Raw genomic sequence first — 21,297 nt, 5'->3', positions numbered from 1 at the left:
GCTACTAGTCCCTCAATGATCGCTTTTGATTTATCGCCTCCGTCGTTCGCTCCTTCTTTATTGCGCGCAGACGATTTAATTGCGCCAGGTTATGACGGAGAATTCGAGGGATCCCGGCCCAGGGACTATTAAATCCCGGCCGAAAGGATTCCCGAGTTTTTCCGGGAAGGCGCCATCTAGCGGCCGAAGTGTGAATTCCCAAGGTTGGGAAATGGGTAATTGAAAATTTCATCCTAGTCGGTTCTGTTCGCGAGAACATATTCGGTATTGTGGTACGAAGTTTCAAATTGTTGATCCACATATTGATTTCAAATTTCATGCAGATTGAAGGAGTAGTTTTCGAATTTTGAGGAAAACAAAATTTCGAACGGTCATTTTCACCACATTCCTAGTTCCTTGAGCCTGGTTTACAATTGTATTATTAGTGCAGGGTAGAAAAAGTGGATAGCACATGTGGAATAGATCCTAAACTCGACTATCCCACCGTCACTTCCACAATCTTACTCTACTTTACTGGTTTTGTAGAGTAACTGTTTTCACATTTGCTAGTAATTTGAAAAGATAGTTCGAAGGCTGAATCACACAAGCAGGTGGAAAGACAGACTTTCTTCCGCTAAAACAAAACTCTACATAAAACTCTACTCTACTATACTGGTTTGTATAGTAGAGTTTTATATAGAGTTTGGTTTTTAGCAGAAGAAAGTCTGCGTTTCCATCTTATCAAATTACTTGCACATGTGAATACAGTTACTCTACCAAAATGAGCTTAGTAGAGTATTTCAGAAAAACGTATGCTGGAGAACTCTACTACTAATTATACCAATGTAAACCAGGTTTCAACGAACTAAACCGCGCCTTTAGAGATTCGAATCTACCATGAGAATTCAAATATCTAGGTTTTTTCGTTTTATCATCCCATACCTTATTGTTTCAGCTCTTAATTCTAAAAATTACAGATATTTTGAGCTCTCAAAATTAGTAGTTTTAGAAGTACAGGGTGTTTAGAAGATCCACATTTAACAGAATAGTTTTTCTCCTTTTTTTTCAAGGTTGATGCCTTTTTCAAAAGCAAAGACTAATCTTTGTGCAGAAAAGGTATTGAAAAGTTAGAAGGAACGTTAGAGTACATGTATCAAGGTGACGAATAAAGATGTATTTTTAAGAAAAAAAATGTTTTTACTGCTTTGGCTCAGGACTTATTGAGTGAAGTGTTACATTAATACCCATTCAACGTATTTTAATTGTTTCTATGAAAATTTGCGAGGAGAATTCTAGTTACTTCTAACCGTTTCTCGCATAATCTCAGCTGGGCGAAGCCCATAAGCAAAAATCAGGCGAATACGAACGATACTTCAGGGAAACATAAAAAATACCGGTGATTTGACATTTCTATATAAGGATCCAGGGTGCTCCAATCACGTCTAAAACCCAAGCACGTAAGTTGGACTCAGTAGCGTAGCGCCAGAGCGCCACTGCTTTGCAATCACTTGGAGAAGTAAAACGTGAAATAATATCCAAAGTTAAAGCTACTAAAGATAATTCCTCAAAACTTGTACCTCATCAGAAACAAAGAAAGATTAATTTTACATAGAAACGTTAACAATTGAAAATCAAATGGAACTAGATTATCTTCTTCAAAATGTCAAGGGACACATGTGGATAGTTTATGTTTTTAAGGGTACAACTGTGATATTTTATGTAACAGCAAAATCATTTGTTTCAATTGTTATTTTGCCTGTTGTTATCGTATAGAGATTTGTAGTTTTGGGTCTAGTAACCTACAAAAAACCACTGACTTCTGATTGATGAGACAGATGTCGCTGATTTGGATTTCAACTCCAAACTACCTGCCTATTTTTTTTCATCACAATAATATTCAATTCATCGATTTGCGATGTGTTTCATTTAAAATATCAATTTGCGATTAATCTTCTATGATTCACGGGATCATAAAAACTAGTACATTTAACTGACTATAGTTCGTAAGAAATAATTCTGTAGATCATCATTTCTCATTTAAAATCTCGATGCTGCGCCACTGGCATCGGATCCCGGAAAAGATGAGATGATATCAGAGAGGCTCCGAGGTCCACATCAGTAATCTGGACGTGTTCTAGGTGCGAAACACCTAGATATGCCCACCGGTATGTAAAAGAGACCTGGGGGATCAACCCCGTTCCCTTAATTTCTTGATTTACGGAGAAGACGTCCAGAGAATTTGTGAAGAGGATCGCGACGTGCGATGCACTTCTGGTGGTTTTATTGTGAAGACAATGACTAGTGGGTCATGACTTCTTTTTGGCCTTTCAACTACATATATTGTGTTAGTGATACCTTGATGGAAATTTCGAAAATATAGGAAAAATTAATATGAGTAAAATACTTGCTATTAGTTTTAGACTATGATTAACCCTGACAATTACACTGAATTTCCGATAATATGTTCCTCTTGATAACCTTAAAGCTAGAGACTACATAGATGTAGTCTCAGCCGAGCTGTTATTTTTCTTGAGAAAATTCTCTTGATTATAGAGTTTTAGTCAGACGAAAGCACATTTTTGCACAATCCAGCATTTGATTGTTGCTTAAATTATTTACCGACGTTTCCATAATAAGAGGTGAAATCTATTCCTCTAGTATTAAAAAAAAACAAAAATAAAAGAAATCTCGATATATCCATAAACAACATAATTTAAAAGAAATAAATGACAAAATTCAGTTTGTACAATTACATAATGCAATACTTCGTATATTAGTGGAATTAGTTATTCACTGAAACTGATGTAGCAGAAATATAACTTATCCATAGAAGTTATGCTTGGATTTTGATTGAAATTAATTCACTCAATTCAACAAAAAAAAATTGCGATCTTCCTAAAACCCCGAAACTGATTCCAGCCAAGTTTTTAATCGGAAAAGCATGCTTACTGTTCTTGGTACTCAATATTGTGCAGTTATCTTGACAGAAATTATCAATAATTCAATTGTATCACAGGTAGTCATATTTTCGTTCTTGATATTTACTATTTTTTTTTCATTTTCAACGTTCTTATACTCCGAAACGAAGCGTTTTTGGACCTCACTTCATATAAACTTTTATTCTTAAAATCGTCTAAAGAATACAATCCCAAAATATCAAACAATATCGCACATTAAAAAAAATTCATCCAAATTTTTTTTTCCAGAAAGCAACAACACCAAATCCGGTCGTAAGAAGTAGAGAAATCCTCCGCCATTTTGCGGCACCGCCTGAAATCCCTTTTACGCCTTCCGGAAGAGGCGTCTCGACGCTCGTAAACCAGGTCCAGACCGTTCGATCTGCTTCCACTTTGTTTTAGTGCCAGCTTTGCTTTTCTGCAAGAACTGCGGCCCTTAACTTCGTCTTAGTTAAAGGAAACGCTGCATTATTTACATCGGGGATGTATTTTAGCCGGGGAGATCTTTCCCCCCCTCTTTTTAGTTGTTTTGGGGAGGAGGATGGAGTTTGAGGAGAAATATGTTGAAGATATTCGAGTACTTTTTGTATAAGATATTGCTTATTTTATTGTTGATAATTTGTTTAATTTTGTGTTTCAAAGCATTATCTTTGATTTAATACATTTTGTGATTGAAATATTCAATTAATACGAAACTAAGTGAAGCCTTGCCCTTTCGATATATTTCTATTTGTTTGCCTATAAATAAAATTGAAACCATCGTAAACGATTATTATATCAACCAAAAGAAAAAATACAATTATTCAAAAACAATAACAGAACAAGATAACAGCAGATTTCTCGAACAATTGAATTTATATTAAGACTGACGAATTTTGTATTTATTTCATACTATATTTTATGTTCACTTTGTTAGATGATATATTTGAAGAAAAACTGTAAACATGAAGTACACATTGTTTCAATGTTTGCCATTCGTATTCACTGTTGCCTATTCATTTCAATATTTTTATTTTTACGAATTTCTTAATTTCAGAAAGTTAATTATTAAAAAGGTTGATGAATATCAATCAGAGAAAATTATTCTCGTGTTTTTTTGCGGAAATTCTCGACATTATTCTGTGGCCGTCTCGTATTTGTAGTCTAAAGAGTTTGTATATATCTGTTTAGTTGCAAGTGATTTTTTCAATTTATAAATCTGGAAAATGATTTTATTCGGTTGGCACGGTGCATCAAGGAACTTCGTCAGTACCAAAAGGTACTAGGTAAAGGGACTCGCCATACCATCATGGCAAACCTGATGCCTCTTCGGCTAACTTATTATCCCTCTTTATTATTTTTAAATTTTAATAAAATTTCATATTTTTAATTTTTTTTTTGCAAATTGTATATTTCTTGTGGTTTCCTATTTCTTATCATTAATCTTCGATAGGAACGTTGAATGAAAACTTTTTTCTTTTCTTTTGAATGTTATAAAATGTTAAAAATTCAAAAATTGAATAATTAGTGTTTTTCTTAGAAGTTTTTTCAAAATGGGTTAGTTTATTGATTCGAACTATTCTATTATATGGATTGAAGAAATATTCAATTAAAAAGTGGTCTATTTTCAATATTTTTCCTCAATTTCACAGCTCAATCTCTCAAGTCATTTTGGTGCAATATTTACCGAACACCCAATGAAGAAAAGTCTTCCTTCGGCAGGGGAATAGAATAGATGAAACCGAGAAGAATTAACACGTCCAATATCCTTGGAATGCCGGGAATTCCCTGGGTGGATGTCCCTGGTCCGCAATCCTGAAAGAATTTACGCTTTGCTCCCGACTCTAGTCTGTGATATGTTCTCTAGACATTTTTCAAACATATGAAACTTTCCTTGAACATGACCGGAATACTGAGTTTCGAATATAGACTTCGTCAGGAATTTGGAATCTTTCGAACAAGAACGGAGATCGTTATCCAACACTTTCAAGTGAAAATTGTGTTTAAACGTTAACAAATAATTTTTTTGTGTGTCCGTGAGTATATGAACGAAAAATTTACGTATGCTGAATTAAAATTCAACGTTATAAACTGAAGTCAATGAAATTGACTTCAAACTTTATAACGTTGAATTTTGATTTAACATAAGTCGATTTTTTGTTCGTACGCTTCAATGAGTAATAATAATAAACATAGACAGAGGAAGTATAGGTAACTTTTACATGTCCCCAACATTGTTAGATTACGTTGTCGGATTGTGATATATTTTCAAATCTACAATTTTACTATATCGTTATGAATGTACATTATAATTATATTTATTTGAGTGATTCCCGATTGAATATATTAAATTGAATATTTGAAATCCGATATTTTTCCCAATTGTCGAATTTATAATGAGCAGAATATTTATTATTTTCTGTACCTAATGGGTGTTTTTTTTCGAGGTATACAACTTTAAGTTGGTATTACTATTCAAGATGACGACCGATTTAACAGCTGTCAAGTGATTCATTCTCAGTTTGGTTTGGCAATTCAGCATGAATAGACTCACGCCTGAACAACGCTTGCAAATAGTGCAATTTTATTTCGAAAATAATGGTTCTGTGCGGAATACATATCGCGCACTACGTCCATTTTAATTTGTTTAGCGATGAAGCGCACTTCTGGTTGAATGGCTACGTCAACAAACAAAACTGTCGCATTTGGAGTGAAGCTAATCCTCAAGTGTATGTCGAAACACCGTTACATCCAGAAAAACTGACTGTTTGGTGCGCATTATGGGCTGGTAGAATCATTGGTCCGTACTTCTTCAAAAACGATGTTGGCCAGAACGTTACAGTCAATGGTGATGGGTATAGAACCTTGATTACTAACTTTTTCATTCCTGAATTGAACAACCATGATGTCCAGGAGCTGTGGTTCCAACAAGACGGCGCAACATGTCACACAGCTCGTGCCACAATCGATTTATTGAAAGACACGTTTGGTGACCGCCTAATTTCACGTTTTGGACCTGTGAATTGGCCTCCAAGATCTTGTGATTTAACACCGCTATACTACTTTCTTTGTGGCTATGTAAAGTCATTGGTCTATGCGGATAAACCACACACCCTTGACCATTTGGAAGACAACATTCGCCGTGTTATTGCCGATATACGGCCACAAATGTTTGAAAAAATAATCGAAAATTGGACGTCCACATTGGACTACATCCGAGCCAGCCGTGGCGGTCATATGCCAGAAATCATATTTGAAATGTAATGCCACAAGATTATCTTGCGGATAAATAAAATTCATGTCAATCGAATAATCTATCGTTGTTTTATTGCAATTTAAAGTTCTATAGCTCTAAAAAAAACACCCTTTACTTTGCTGATTGATATGTGTCTGCAAAATTATTATTTTCTATCAATTGAAAAAGAAATTATTTGATACTTCACTCGAAGTATCCAAATTCTAGCTTATCAGCAGTAGGAAGTACAAAAAACAGTGTAAACCAGCACTTTAACCCTATCCCGACAACCCAAAAACTACCCCCACGAACATCCCCGAGTGCTGCAAGCAAGCAACAAGCGCGGAGACTGCCGTGTATCACGGGGCCCCCGTGTATCCCATAAAGAACGGCAATAACAAGAATTGAGCATTATTTACGATCCTCCCACACAACATTAAAATCATCCGCAGTTGTCCGAGGTCCATTTAACCGGCAGGATCGTGATTAAAAATTAGGACCAGCTCACTTTTATGATTTGATCGGCGATATGAGGGAGCCGTGCCAGCCGCCTGCCCCATCACAAGCATGGGGGCGCTAATAAAATTAAGACAACAAATGGCCCTCCACACCAGCATCACGCCACATGCCATCCGATATTGCCCTCGACGATCATGCCATCGTTCGCTTAGAGTGGATTTGGCTTTGTTGGGAAGGTTGCTAGCGATTTCCCATGGTCTGATGTGAAGTTTAACTTTTAAAAGTCATATTTTCTGTTATTTGATATTTTGGACTTCTTTGTGGAGTTTAGGTGTACCCCAAGGAAGCGTTCTTGGTCCTTTTCTTTTCGTTTTTATGTAACGTAATGTTTAGATGCATTAGAATAAAAGACCTAGGGACTGCAAATTCAGAGGAGGAGTTTAAGATCTGAAACTACCAATGTTTTCCGAATTATCCTTCTTTTAGAGCCTCTCCTAGTGAACATTAGCGATAACCAAGGCAAATTCGTCTCTCTCTTGGGCGGCGTGAATCAAACGTTTGGACATTTAATATTTTACAGTCTCTTATATTCTTCAGCCAGGAGTGTTATCTCATTCTTGGTTCTAGCTTTCCCTCAATTTGGCCTTTATGATCAATTGAAGCAATTGATAATGATCACCCTTCAACATGTGTCAGGAGTAGGCCGTTTTCTGACTTTCAATATGTGTTAATAGCTCTATATCTGCATAAACACTGACTAGCACCCTCTCATTCGATACTTCTACTGTACAAGAAATCTGAGAATTCAGATTTCGAATAGTTTCAACTATTTCCATACTGAAGGGTATTTTTAGAGCTATAGAACTTAAAATTGCAATAAAACAACGGTGGATTATTCGATTGACATGAATTTTATTTATCCGTAAGATAATCTTGTGGCATTACATTTTGAATATGATTTCTGGTATATGACCGCCACAGCTGGCTCGGATGTAGTCCAATCTGGACGTCCAATTTTCGATGACTTTTTCCAACATTTGTGGCCGTATATCGGCAGTAACACGATTAATGTTGTCTTCCAAATGGTCAAGGGTTTGTGGCTTATCCGCATAGACCAATGACTTTACATAGCTCCACTGAAAGTAGTCTAGCGGTGTTGAATCACAAGATCTTGGAGGCCAATTCACAGGTCCAAAACGTGAAATTAGACGGTCACCAAACGTGTCTTTAAATAAATCGCTTGTGGCACGAGCTGTTTGACATGTTGCGCCGTCTTGTTGGAACCACAGCTCCTGGACATCATGGTTGTTGAATTCAGGAATGAAAAAGTTAGTAATCATGGCTCTATACTGATCACCATTGACTGTAACGTTCTGGCCATCATCGTTTTTGAAGAAGTACGGACCAATGATTCCACCAGTCCATAAAGCGCACCAAACAGTCAGTTTTTCTGGATGTAACGGTGTTTCGATATACACTTGAGGATTAGCTTCACTCCAAATGCGGCAGTTTTGTTTGCTGACGTAGCCATTCAACCAGAAGTGCGCTTCATCGCTAAACAAAATAAAATGGACGTAGTGCGCGATACGTATTCCGCACAGAACCATTATTTTCGAAATAAAATTGCACTATTTGCAAGCGTTGTGCAGGCGTGAGTCTGTTCATGATGAATTGCCAAACCAAACTGAGAATAAATCACTTGACAGCTGTTAAATCGGTCGCCATCTTGAACAGTAATGCCAACCTAAAGTTATATACCTCGAAAAAAACACCCGTTATTACTACCTAAAAGTTCAAACATCAAACCAGCCAAAATCAAATCCACCTCAGGATCTCCGTATCCTTCCTCGGGGTCAATCCAACGCCCCATCTCATCGACTTAATTTATAAGGACGTCTATTAAGGGTTCTTTAATATCAATATCGCTGGCAGGGTGAATTACAGCCCTCGTCCCGTTGAAATGTAGCGGCGCAACCCTTCTCAGCTCGGGCGTCTTAAAGCCAAGCCGTTATTAATTGCCGACGTGGCTTACCAGTGAATTATTTACTAATTAGACAAGGCGTCGGGTTATAACTTTACACTGTTAACAACCTTGCGGTCGGATGCCTGCCGCTTCAGCGCCATCGCACGGAATTTGATTAAAACTCGCGTTTCCGATTAACGACCAACGATTCGGGGTTTCCCCGGAAAGGGTGGAGCAGGTTCTGGGGGGTTGGGAGGGGTTTTTGGAAGTGGTGGGTGGATTTTGCTGATTATGGAACGAGCAGACTTATTCTCGTTGGATTTATTTTAACAATTGGGAATTACATTGCCGTACAACTTTGCTTCCGCCGTTTTTTCAAAAATTCGAGGATTAATTGTAACGCGTGTTTTTTTTCGAGGTATATAACTTTAAGTTGGCATTACTGTTTAAGATGTCGACCGATTCAACAGCTGTCAAGTGATTTATTCTCAGTTTGGTTGTGCAATTCATCAAGAATAGACTCACGCCTGAACAACGCTTGCAAATAGTGCAATTTCATTTCGAAAATAATGGTTCTGTGCGGAATACGTATCGCGCACTACGTCCATTTTATTTTGTTTAGCGACGAAGCGCACTTCTGGTTGAATGGCTACGTCAACAAACAGAACTGCCGCATTTGGAGTGAAGCTAATCCTCAAGTGTATGTCAAAACACCGTTACATCCAGAAAAACTGACTGTTTGGTGCGCTTTATGGGCTGGTGGAATCATTGGTCCGTACTTCTTCAAAAACGATGATGGCCAGAACGTTACAGTCAATGGTGATCGGTATAGAGCCATGATTACTAACTTTTTCATTCCTGAATTGAACAACCATGATGTCCAGGAGCTGTGGTTCCAACAAGACGGCGCAACATGTAACACAGCTCGTGCGACAATCGATTTATTGAAAGACACGTTTGGTGACCGCCTAATTTCACGTTTTGGACCTGTGAATTGGCCTCCAAGATCTTGTGATTTAACACCGCTAGACTACTTTCCGTGGGGCTATGTGAAGTCATTGGTCTATGCGGATAATCCACAAACCCTTGACCATTTGGAAGACATTATTCGCCGTGTTATTGCCGATATACGGCCACAAATGTTGGAAAAAGTCTTCGAAAATTGGACGTCCAGATTGGACTACATCCGAGCCAGCCGTGGCGGTCATATGCCAGAAATCATATTTAAAATGTAATGCCACAAGATTATCTTGCGGATAAATAAAATTCATGTCAATCGAATAATCCATCGTTGTTTTATTGCAATATAAAGTTCTACAGCTCTTAAAAAACACCCTTTAAATGAAACTAAAAAGTAGAAATAGAACAACCGTCATTTAATCTCGCTTCGAAAAATTTTTCCATCAAGTAAAGACCTAATACATCCAGCAATACAAAAAGTATAAAATATATTTCAGAAATTGAGCTAATTAATGAATGAGGACATATGAGAAGATTTGAGGTACACATTACACAGAATTCACGTAGTACCTCATTGCCCCTCACACAATTATTGCTGTGCAAGCTTCTGATCAACCATCCAAAATTATCGCAAGGGTAGTTTCAAATGCATCTGCCAACAAAGACTCAATTAAATCAGCCACTTTGCACACCGACAACAAAAACATCGAAAAGCGCAACTCCTCAGCTTCAAGTGACTCTTCCCCATCTGGCTGCAGCACCCCGCGACCTGTTTGGTGTTTATCCAACGCAGGTTGGTCAAGTGCAAGAACAACACCAGCTTCGGCGACACTCAAAACGCCTGATGGCGTCCCAAGATTTTTATTGGGGCTGGCGGTATTTTCTCACGTTACGTCCTGCGTAAATATTTGGGAGGGCCCCCTAATTACGGGTCCCCCCTGGGGACCGGGTCGCTACATTGTAGTCGTGAACGAGTAACCCGAGACTGTCGGCCCCCCTGGGACGAGACGGCTAATTTTTAGGATGGGGTGGAGATCGGGTGGCTGATTGAATTGCGTGGAAAATATTCAGGACTGTTTTCGGGACTGAGGGTTGAAAGAAACGATCTGACTGGGGTTGATTGGGAACGGGTAGTTATCGGGATATCGTTTTGATTTATTATTTTCAATAATGAACCTCTGGAATTGGTGAGAGAAAAAATTTCAACCCTACTAAGACCTTCACAATTAATAGTAAGTCTTAGGGATTCATCAAGCTTGACATTTAAACCAACTACCTGACTTGAAAATCAAGCTCGTGAAAAATTACATACTTGAGCTTGACTTGACTTGATTTCAGATATTTATTGCTTGACTTGATATCAATCTACTTGATATTACTTTAGCTTGATATGCACGCGTCGCACGGCATATATTTCTGCAATCTCGTTCGCACTTAGACTAAATAAGGGGATTCCTCGAGCGTCGAGAGACTGAAGCATTCGCCAGTGTGACTTTATTAGTAGTTTTCCCACATTTCTATGGAATCTATCGGTAGATTTTGGTAGTTTCAGAAATATCTTTCCAAACTTGGCCAAAATGGCCAAGGATTTTTTATCAACGCCAGCATCTTCAGCTCCTGTTGAAAGACAATTTTTCAGGGATGCTCTTACAGTTACAAAAACCCGCAATAGGTTAAGCGACAAATTTATAAGATGACTTATGTGTCTTAGATCCTGGATGAAAAATTATGAAATCAAACGAAGCCTGAAGGTTTCTCAATATTAAGAAACTTTTTACGTACTAGTTTTATACTAAAAAGATCTAAGATAACCACATCTTCAGTTTCATAGAAATAATACCTCACCAAATAAGTGGAGAAAAATTTCAAAAATTGTAGCAGAATTATCAACTCAGAGTAGAACTTACCTGTATGTATATACGTGTGTTTTTTCATATCGGACTTCTGATGGAACCTTTTACCACAATACTGACAAGGATAGGGCCTTGTGTCAGAATGTATCAGCAGATGAGTGGACAGCGTCGACGACCTCTTGAAAGATTTACCACACTGTTTACACTCAAACACCTTCTCAACATTATGCACAGCCCTGCAACAAGTACAAACATAACGTTATAATTCAATAGAAACTTCCTTTTTGAGAATATCTCACCTATGTTGGCTCAAACTGATCTCGTGTCCAAAAGTCTTATTACAGAGCTCACAAGCGAAAGGTCTCTTTCCATTATGCGACCTCCTAGCATGGACCTCTAGTCCATGAGGAGTCGAAAACATCTTCTCGCACTTTATACAAGAATAGACGTCTCCAATAGGCATCATACCTGGCCTCATCAACAGATGGTGGTGGTGTGGATGCATCGAAGGGTTAGACATGAAGTGGTGCCTCAACCTGTATAGATTCTCTGTTGTAGAATGCTGCTGAGGGTATTGACCGTGCTGAGTCTGCCCGTTTGCCATTGCTGCCGCCATGGCGCTGAAGTAGAGCGATGTAGGTGTTGGTATGAAGGGTCGGTCTTCACCGTCCTTTTGGGCGTAAAGACTCGACGGTAATAAGCTTGGATGTATGAAGTTCCTAGGTAAAAACTGCGAGCCATACTCTTGCCCACTCTTCAGCTGAGCGTCTTTCAACAGATCAGCAAACTGGGGGTACAAATACGACCTGGTGACTGAGACCGTCTCTTGATAACCAACCCTATCTGCCTTCTCCTTGGGGTTGTCAGGCCTTAACAACGCGCTTACTGAAAACGCTTCGCACTTCTTGGTGGTGACATCTGTCTTTTGGATCTCCGTCACTGAAGGAGGTCTAGGGGATGGGGAGTTTGTCCTGGAGTTGACGGGGGAGTCGACCTCCAACTCGGGAGAGGTGGTGGGAGAAGGTCTAGGAGACATCGCGTCCCATTTGTGAATTTGACTGGACTTGGTGGAGACCATCTCGTCCCCGCTGTAACAGCTGGTGTCTCTTTGGTAACATTTGGAGTTGTTGTTGTTGGTCTGTTCGTCTTCTTCGTCGTCAGATTTGGAGACAAGGCGGTTGATCCCGAACTTTATTATGCCTGAAATGGAGAAAAAGAGCAGTTTAATAATTTTAATGATTATAAGGGCCTAAGGGCTTATAACAGCATATCTATTGATCTAGAGAAGTCTCTTAAAAAAATTTAGAAGTTTCTCTAAGAGAATTCAAAATGAAAAACATTTTTATAAAAATTTAAAAAAAGTAAAAGTTCCTTCATGGAAAGTTTATACCATTTTTTCAATTCATATGATAACGTAGATCACGAAAATGTTTGCAGTTGGTTGATTAGTCCAATATTATGGAAATTATAACTCATAAACTGAAATATTCGAAAACATTTTTAATAATTTTCTCGAGGCTGTCACTTCTTCTGGACGCAAGATACGGAATTGAAATAATCTCAACATGTTGTAGATTAGAACTCGATCTTCGAAAAACGTTTTTATTCGAAGGGTCTGTGACAAATATTTCAGGAGATATAACGATTTTTGTGTAGGTTATTGGATTTTTACGTATTTTTCCCAATTTTCGAGTTCAGTTTTTTCTTCAATTATGAGGTCTACGAGAAATCGGTGAGCGATGTTAGAATTGACAATCACTAATGAGCCAAATTTCGTTCTTACCCAAAAAATTTCATATCGAAAAATTCCACTCGAATTTTCAATACGTACTTGAAAATTCGATACATTTCGGATCAAAGTTCTATGTATAGGGTGTTTTTTTTTCGAAGTATATAACTTTGAGTTGGCTTTACTGTTCAAGATGGCGACCGCTTTCACAGCTGTCAAGTGATTTATTCTCAGTTTGGTTTGGCAATTCATCATGAATAGACTCACGCCTTAATAGTGCAATTTTATTTCGAAAATAATGGTTCTGTTCGGAATACGTATCGCGCACTACGTCCATTTTATTTTGTTAAGCGATGAAGCGCACTTCTGGTTGAATGGCTACGTCAACAAACAAAACTGCCGCATTTGGAGTGAAGCTAATCCTCAAGTGTGTGTCGAAACACCGTTACATCCAGAAAAACTTACTGTTTGGTGCGCTTTATGGACTGATGGAATCATTGGTCCGTACTTCTTCAAAAACGATGATGGCCAGAACGTTACAGTCAATGGTGATGGGTATAGAGCCATGATTACTATTTTTTTCATTCCTGAATTGGACAACCATGATGTCCAGGAGCTGTGGCTCCAACAAGACGGCGCAACATGTCACACAGCTCGTACCACAATCGATTTATTGAAAGACACTTTTGGTGACCACCTAATTTCACGTTTTGGACCTGTTCTTGGCCTCCAAGATCTTGTGATTTAACACCTCTAGACTACTTTCTGTGGGGCTATGTAGTCATTGGTCTATGCGGATAAGCCACAAACCCTTGACCATTTGGAAGACAACATTCGCCGTGTTATTGCCGATATACGGCCACAAATGTTGGAAAAAGTCATCGAAAATTGGACGTCCAGATTGGACTACATCCGAGCCAGCCATGGCGGTCATATGCCAGAAATCATATTTAAAATATAATGGCACAAGATTATCTTGCGGATAAATAAAATTGATGTTAATCGAATAATCCATCGTTATTTTATTGCAATTTAAAGTTCAATAGCTCTAAAAAAAAACACCCTCTACTTGAAACTTCGATATATTTCGGATCAAAGTTCGATGTATGAAAAACGATTCAATTTGAATGGGCGTGGACAATATTTCAGGAGATATCCTATTTAACAAAACTGCCAAAAACTTCGTCTGTCACTTGGTTATATCCTATTTCAGAATCCTGAAGCACTACATGGATCATCCCTCAGATAATTTCCATAAGCTCCCACCACCTTACCCTTGTAACAAGAAGAGGAAATGAGGCATTTCCTCCAGAGAAACTCTCCTAATAAAATATCGCTAATACACTAAAGTCTCCGAACAGATGTCACACAAGAAGGCTATGAATAATTCAGGCTCACCCCCTTGTACACATTACACCCTCTTCTTCTTCTTTATGTCGCGAGCGTATCGGCAACGGGGTAGTTTTCTGGAGGGTGTGCACCCCTAGTAGCTGCTGCTAAACTATTCGGTCATAAGCTAATGATTCGTGACACCCCTCAAAAGAATACATTATGTAACCTCTCTTTATCATTTACTCGCGTGGAGAATTTGTAAAACGGCCCTTAGCTATTTATGTCTTAATTTTGGCGCGATTGTGTGTATTTGGTCATAGCCTTCTGCCTTCTAATTAATCATGTGACTGTCTGGAAGGGTTGACAGTGCGTGGAGAAATTCGTAATTGTTGGGCGATGAAGGCAGGAAAAAAATAGGGTTAGTCGATTTTTTTGTGTTTAGTCATCGATAAGGGTTGGGTTTGGGCGAACAGGTGTAAGTTATTCCAAGGATTGAGTATGTCTTATGAGAGGAGTTTGTTATGAAGGCAGGCAGAAATTCAATTTTCGTTTGCACTATTGATTATTTATTTATATTATTTATGCAACAAGTGCAAAAAGTGAATGTTTATTGCACTCGACGTGAAATAAACGTCGATTGCAATAAACAATTTTTGCACGAGTTGCATACAACATTTTTTCTAGGTTCATGCAAAAAGCAAAAAATGATTTATTGAGGTGCGGCACTAGGTGTAGGAAAATGAAAAGCGCAACTTGAATACTTTATTATTAATATCGATTTGCATTGAAACAGGAACTAAGACGTTACGAACAATTTAACTCAAACTTTATTTTTACCCTCAATGTTGAAAGTGAATGAACAATTGGTGCAATATGAATATTTCGTAGTGAAGTTCTTTTTAAATCCACTTCTTGATTTGTCACTGCTGTAAACGTACTAGTACTTGGTAACTGTACATCGTTATTTCTTTCAGGCTGAAATATTTGTTTTGCAACACTGAGTTTGTTTGCAAGTGATTCCTCTACGTATCCCTCCGCTACTGTCGACGATTTCCATCAGCACGTTGAAGTAGAATAACAGATGAGTGCAATAAAAACTTTATTGCACTGGTGCAATAAAGAACTTCTTTTTCCACTAAATATAGTTGAATAAAGTTTTGCTTTTTGCATGAATGTAGAAAAAAATATAAAAATCATGAGACCTTCACAATTTTTTTTCTCATGGACTTTCATAAAAACAATTCATCTCAGAAGTCTACTGTTAGATAATATCACTTGACCCGGATCTGTCATGCTGTCAGACAGTTTCACCAAGTAATTGCTTTGCTTAAACAGTATATGTTTCCATAAAAAAAAACAGTATTCTATCAATACACCATATACTCTGTCGAGAGTACAAATAAAAAAACTATAGAAGCACTTTATTAGAATATCAAGAGTGTTAGCAAATCGACCAGCACTCCAACAACTTTTTACCTCTAAACATAACGGACATTTAGAGCGAAAACAGGCTGTTAAAAATCATCAGGGCGTTAAAATCCATCGATTAGTCCAGAGCACAACCTCCCCCTTGGGCGGACGTGTTGATCTTGTTCATCAATCCCCACTAATGAATTCCGGACCAATAAACTCCGAAATTCATTTTTTCATGATCCTGCGAAATCAAATTCATTAGCCCCGGAATCGAAATTCTGTTTATGGCGGCCGGCGCATGGTCCGTCGACGTCGGATCTTGTTTATTCGCAACAGTGGGAATTTTTAATTAGCAGGTTTGACAAGTGCGGAACACGGCCTAAACACGGCCTACTATATTGCCGGATTATTTGATTTCCACCGGAGAATTTTCCTTCGCGTGAATTTCGACTCGGTTGAAATTCGACGGAATGGACTAGTTTAGTGATGTTGATAATACTATATTTGACACGATAGAATTAAAATATAGAGCAAAACTGATAAATCAGTGAAAAAATTTTGAAAATCCATCAATAGATGACTGAGAAATAGATTATTTAAATTTACGTATTTTAGCGCGGAACGTCTTTGGTCTGTGACGTCACGGCTCTTGCCTGTGATCGCTACACCATAAATTACGTTTAAATACTTAGCCGCGCCAAGGCTCTCGCGCCGTTTGTAGTTGTACAGTGTAGTTTTAACTCGAGTTTTGTTTTTATGTCACCATAATGGAAGAAGGCTTCGTGAAAGGACAAAGTGACAATTTGTCTAAAATAGATATATTCGCAGTGATGGAGTTTTTTTTTTCAAATCCATCTTGTCAGTGCAGAAATAAAAGGAGTTAATCTTTTCAAGTAAGTATCTACTTTTGAGTTTGCTTCATCATGGTTCAACTTATAACGATGATTTATTTAAAAAACGTTTCATAAACAGTTTGTAGTTGAGTACTGGTTGTTGAAGTCTATTAATGCCAAAACATATTTATGGGAGGAGTAAAAAGAGAAGAAAGTAATTTATATGTATGTATATAGTAAGTTATTTCAGCCATCGTGTAACTAACAAAACACGACACGAACGGCACAAGTGATTGTACACCAATGAATTCGTAAGCACTCTGCGAATACCAGTCGTCTAGGGTGTGACGTCACGGAACTTACACATACTATGAAATTATTCTTCCAAGCGCAACTTCAAAGTCCCATAACTTTTTCATTTCTAGAGATATTTCAATGATTCTTCCACATTTTTGTTTCATTTTACTTAAATTTTTAGAATTAATCCTTAACAAAAAATGAAAACTAGTCCATTCTTGATAAATTGCATGTAACATTCTTTAGTTCCTTTGAAATATTGTTGGGCACTCGTTCCCCGAACCGAAAAGTATATCATTTCGCCACAGTATTTGTAATTTTCAAATTTTGAGCCGGGAATGGTTTATAAGGGTCGACTCACTGATGACGAATCAAAATACCTCAAATTCCATTGTGTCACTCTAGCTAAACCCTAAAGGTGTTAAATCACTAGATATCGGTGGCCAACTGTCATCATCTCTCCGAGAAATAACATTACCAGAAAACTTTTTTTGCCGAATTATCAATTGTTTCGTTAAGAATAAACTTCTTTCACATCAACATTCAGCCGAAAAATCGTACCAATCAGTGACACGTTGTGATTGGGGAAGCTTTTCGAAAATCATTCTTGGATGTTCCGATCGCAAAATGGGACAATTCTGTAATATCAAACAATATAAAAGTCGTAAATGTGGTGCCCAACACAACTCTGTCCTATATACAGATATATACCCTTTCACAAACCCAACCAACCGAGCTCCGGTCCCAGAAATCCCCGATATCCTCGCGGCCATCGATCCGACGTCCCGAAATTCCCGCAGGAAGATAAATGGCGTACGGTTATGATGCACATTTATCGGTTCCGGCTTATGTGTGCGCAGGGATTAGGGCCCAGCAGACGTCGACTTAGATAGCGGCGCGATGAAAGCGGCAGATAATGCAGGATTCTCGATATCGATGTCAACATGATGAATTGCTCCACGGATTGTAAATCACATATAATCTAACTGAGGTGATTGTTGCCGTGGAAAACCAAACCCCGAACATCGATAGAGTCGTTTCAAGACATGTAAACATGCGTTATGCAAGTATTTACGTTGAAAATTTTATATACAACTAGCTGTTTCTTATAGGACGCGCTCTAGGCTAAGTCGGACGCGAAAAGGTTGTATACTATATGCGTTAACCAGACTTTTGGCGTCCGATTCGGACGTGAAAAGGTTGTATACTTCCTACGTTAACCAGACTTTTGGCGTTCGATTCTAATAGGCGAAGTCAGACGTGAAAAGGTTGTATACTGCATACGTTAACCAGACTTTTGGCGTCCGATCCTAATACGAAACCTGGAAGAGTTGTTAAAATGATCAAAAATGTTTTGAACATTGGAAATTTCGACGCACTGTGATCTTTAATCTATTTTCCATGATAATATATGTGGGTTAAAACACAGAGTTACCAATTTTCGACTGGAATATATATCTGAATGGAATGCTTCGTCGACCTATAAAGGAGGATTTCGCATGCATGTCAAGTTACCGTTTTCACTCAAAGGATAAAGGTCTGTTTGCCAACACGGTTGAATGTTGATTTAAGGCCGCGTAACAATTCTTCAATGTTGTCGCTGTTTGCCAAACGAGATCGGTATCGTTGCAAGCGACACGGAAGAAGAACAAACACCGAGACACGACAAGCTGTGGCTGAATTTCTAAGTGAGACATATGTGATATATCTGTTTTGGTTAGGCAGTAAATTTTGCCGGAAAAAAAGAGTTTGCTGGAGGGATATGAAAGGTATATACATGATATAATCGAATGAGTGCTACAGACGTCACTTTTGACCACAAGAATTGGTGAATATCATAGAGTAATGAACATAGATAGAGGGAGTATTCGCAATTTTTACATTTCCCCAACATGGTTAGATTACGTTGTCGGATTATGATATATTTTCAAATCCACAATTTTACTATATCGTTATGAATGTATATTATATTGAATGAAATATATTTTATGAGTGATTCCTGATTAAATATGCAAATTTGAATATTTGGAAACCGATATATTTCCTAATTGTCGAATTTATTATGAGGAATATTTATTATATGCTGTATCTACCTGCTGAAATTCAAGGTTTGGCAACTTTTGCTCTCCTAGTGTCATCGGTTGTTTCACGTCGTTTGGCGTGCTTGAAGTTTTTTTTCTGAATTTCTGATATATTTAGGTATTCATTTCAATATATCTTGAGTTAATATGAAACGTTGATTCACTATGGGACATAAGAAGTGCGTTCTTTGTGGAGAAACTCGCGAATTGAGTAAAATATCGTATCACTGATATTTTTTTATTTCCCCGCGCTTCATGTCGAATTTGATAGTTCATGTTGGGGACAAAATTTGCTTACTGAAAATTATACAGATCAGTTTGACATTTTACACATAAGTTCATCGGAAAACATCTCAATTGAATCAAAGGCTGATCAAGTTCACTGGAAACTTTAGGGATGGTTCAGACGACGACCATATTCTTCTGCCAGTGTGAACGTGGCATAATACCGATCTGATCCGTTGATGAGGTTCGAAATTTTCGACGATCCTCTTTCGGGTCCTTAATAAATGGGAGCAATAATAGCGGTCTGAGGAGGGGAAGAGGAGAAGGAGCAGCACGATGTCGGCGTAATTGAGAGGGCAGGATTGCATCAGTGTGTGCCCCCGGGACGTACACCAATTTACACCCTGCGGAACACGTTCACGGCCTCGTAGCCGATTCGTTCCGACGACAATGCCCGATTTGTCGGGAAACCTGGTCGCTTTTCCCTTCTAACGACCGGGATACAGGAGGGAAGCAGGCAAACCAATCGCGCGATTCGAATGGAAAGAGAAAATTCATTACTTTGAAATTATATTCTATGGTTTTCATTCTTTCCTATAAGGTTCTTCTTCATTCGTTTTTTTTCTATGGTTTATTGTTACTTTTATATCTTATAATACGAAACATTTATATATCTTATAATACGTCATTATTTCTTAGTTTGTCGTAGTTATTCACTGACACCCTGTATAAAGGGTGTTTTTTTTCGAGGTATATAACTTTAAGTTGGCATTACTGTTCAAGATGGCGAGCGATTTAACAGCTGTCAAGTGATTTATTCTCAGTTTAACAATTCATCATGAATAGACTAACGCCTGAACAACGCCTGCAAATAGTTCTATTTTATTTCGAAAATAATGGTTCTGTGCGAAATACGTATCGCGCACTACGCCTATTTTATTTTGTTTAGCGATGAAGCGCACTTCTGGTTAAATGGCTACATCAACAAACAGAACTGTCGCATTTGGAGTGAAGCTAATCCTCAAGTGTATATTGAAACAACGTTACACCAGAAACACTGACTGTTTGGCGCGCTTTATGGGCCGGTGGAATCATTGGTCCGTACTTCTTCAAAAACGATGATGGCCAAAACGTTACAGTCAATGGTGATCGGTATAGAGCCATGATTACTAACTTTTTCATTCCTGAATTGAACAACCATGATGTCCAGTAGTTGTGGTTCCAACAAGACGGCGCAACATGTCACACCGTTCGTGCCACAATCGATTTATTGAAAGACTAGTTTGGTGACCGCCTAATTTCACGTTTTGGACATGTGAAGTGGCTTCCAAGATCTTGTGATTTAACACTACTAGACTACTTTCTGTGGAGCTATGTGAAGTCATTGGTCTATGAGGATAAGCCACAAACCCTTGACCATTTGGAAGATAACATTCGCCGTGTTATTGCCGATATACGGCCACAAATTTTGGGAAAAAGTCATCGAAAATTCCGAGCCAGCCGTCTGGCAGTCATATGCCAGAAATCATATTTAAAATGTAATGCCACAAGATTATCTTGCGGATAAATAAAATTCATGTCAATCGAATAATCCACCGTTGTTTTATTGCAATTTAAATTTCTATAGCTCTAAAAAAACACCCTTTACATACCGAAACGTTAACAGTAAAAATTACAGAGGAGGTTAATTTTTTTTTCTCCAACGATTCCAAACGTTCATTATTGCCCTTTACAACCCAAAATCAATCTAACCTAACCTAAATAATCATAGAAAACTGGTTAAAGATCACAGCGCTGCGGCGGACTACATGGAACTATCTAAATTGGTAGTTATCAACCACAGATCTGAATAATCGCGATCTATTACTGTCGAAATCTAATAAAAACATTCTTCTCGTGAAAATACGAAAATACCAAGTGTGTATCTATAAATCCTCATATGACTCTTAGAAATTCCAAGAAATAGATAAGAGTATTGATAAAATAGGACCGTAATCCTCCA

General features: G+C 38.1%; 1 protein-coding gene across 1 annotated transcript in view; it reads right to left on the bottom strand.

Annotated features, from left to right (window-relative positions):
- Window positions 1-21,297, bottom strand: part of LOC123677733 (zinc finger protein 391-like) — a 51,307-nt gene that overhangs the window by 14,703 nt on the left and 15,307 nt on the right. The window contains exons 3-4 of the mRNA XM_045614426.1: window positions 11,685-12,585; window positions 11,440-11,621 (exon numbers count right to left, since the gene is read on the bottom strand). Of these exons, the coding sequence (XP_045470382.1) occupies window positions 11,440-11,621; window positions 11,685-12,585 (1,083 nt within the window). The remainder of the gene's footprint in view (window positions 1-11,439; window positions 11,622-11,684; window positions 12,586-21,297) is intronic.

The sequence above is a fragment of the Harmonia axyridis genome, chromosome 4 (assembly GCF_914767665.1).
Source record: "Harmonia axyridis chromosome 4, icHarAxyr1.1, whole genome shotgun sequence".
Taxonomy (NCBI): Eukaryota; Metazoa; Arthropoda; class Insecta; order Coleoptera; family Coccinellidae; genus Harmonia; species Harmonia axyridis.
The sequence above is the reverse complement of the archived record's forward strand: the minus strand, read 5'-3'. Positions and strand labels throughout refer to the sequence as shown.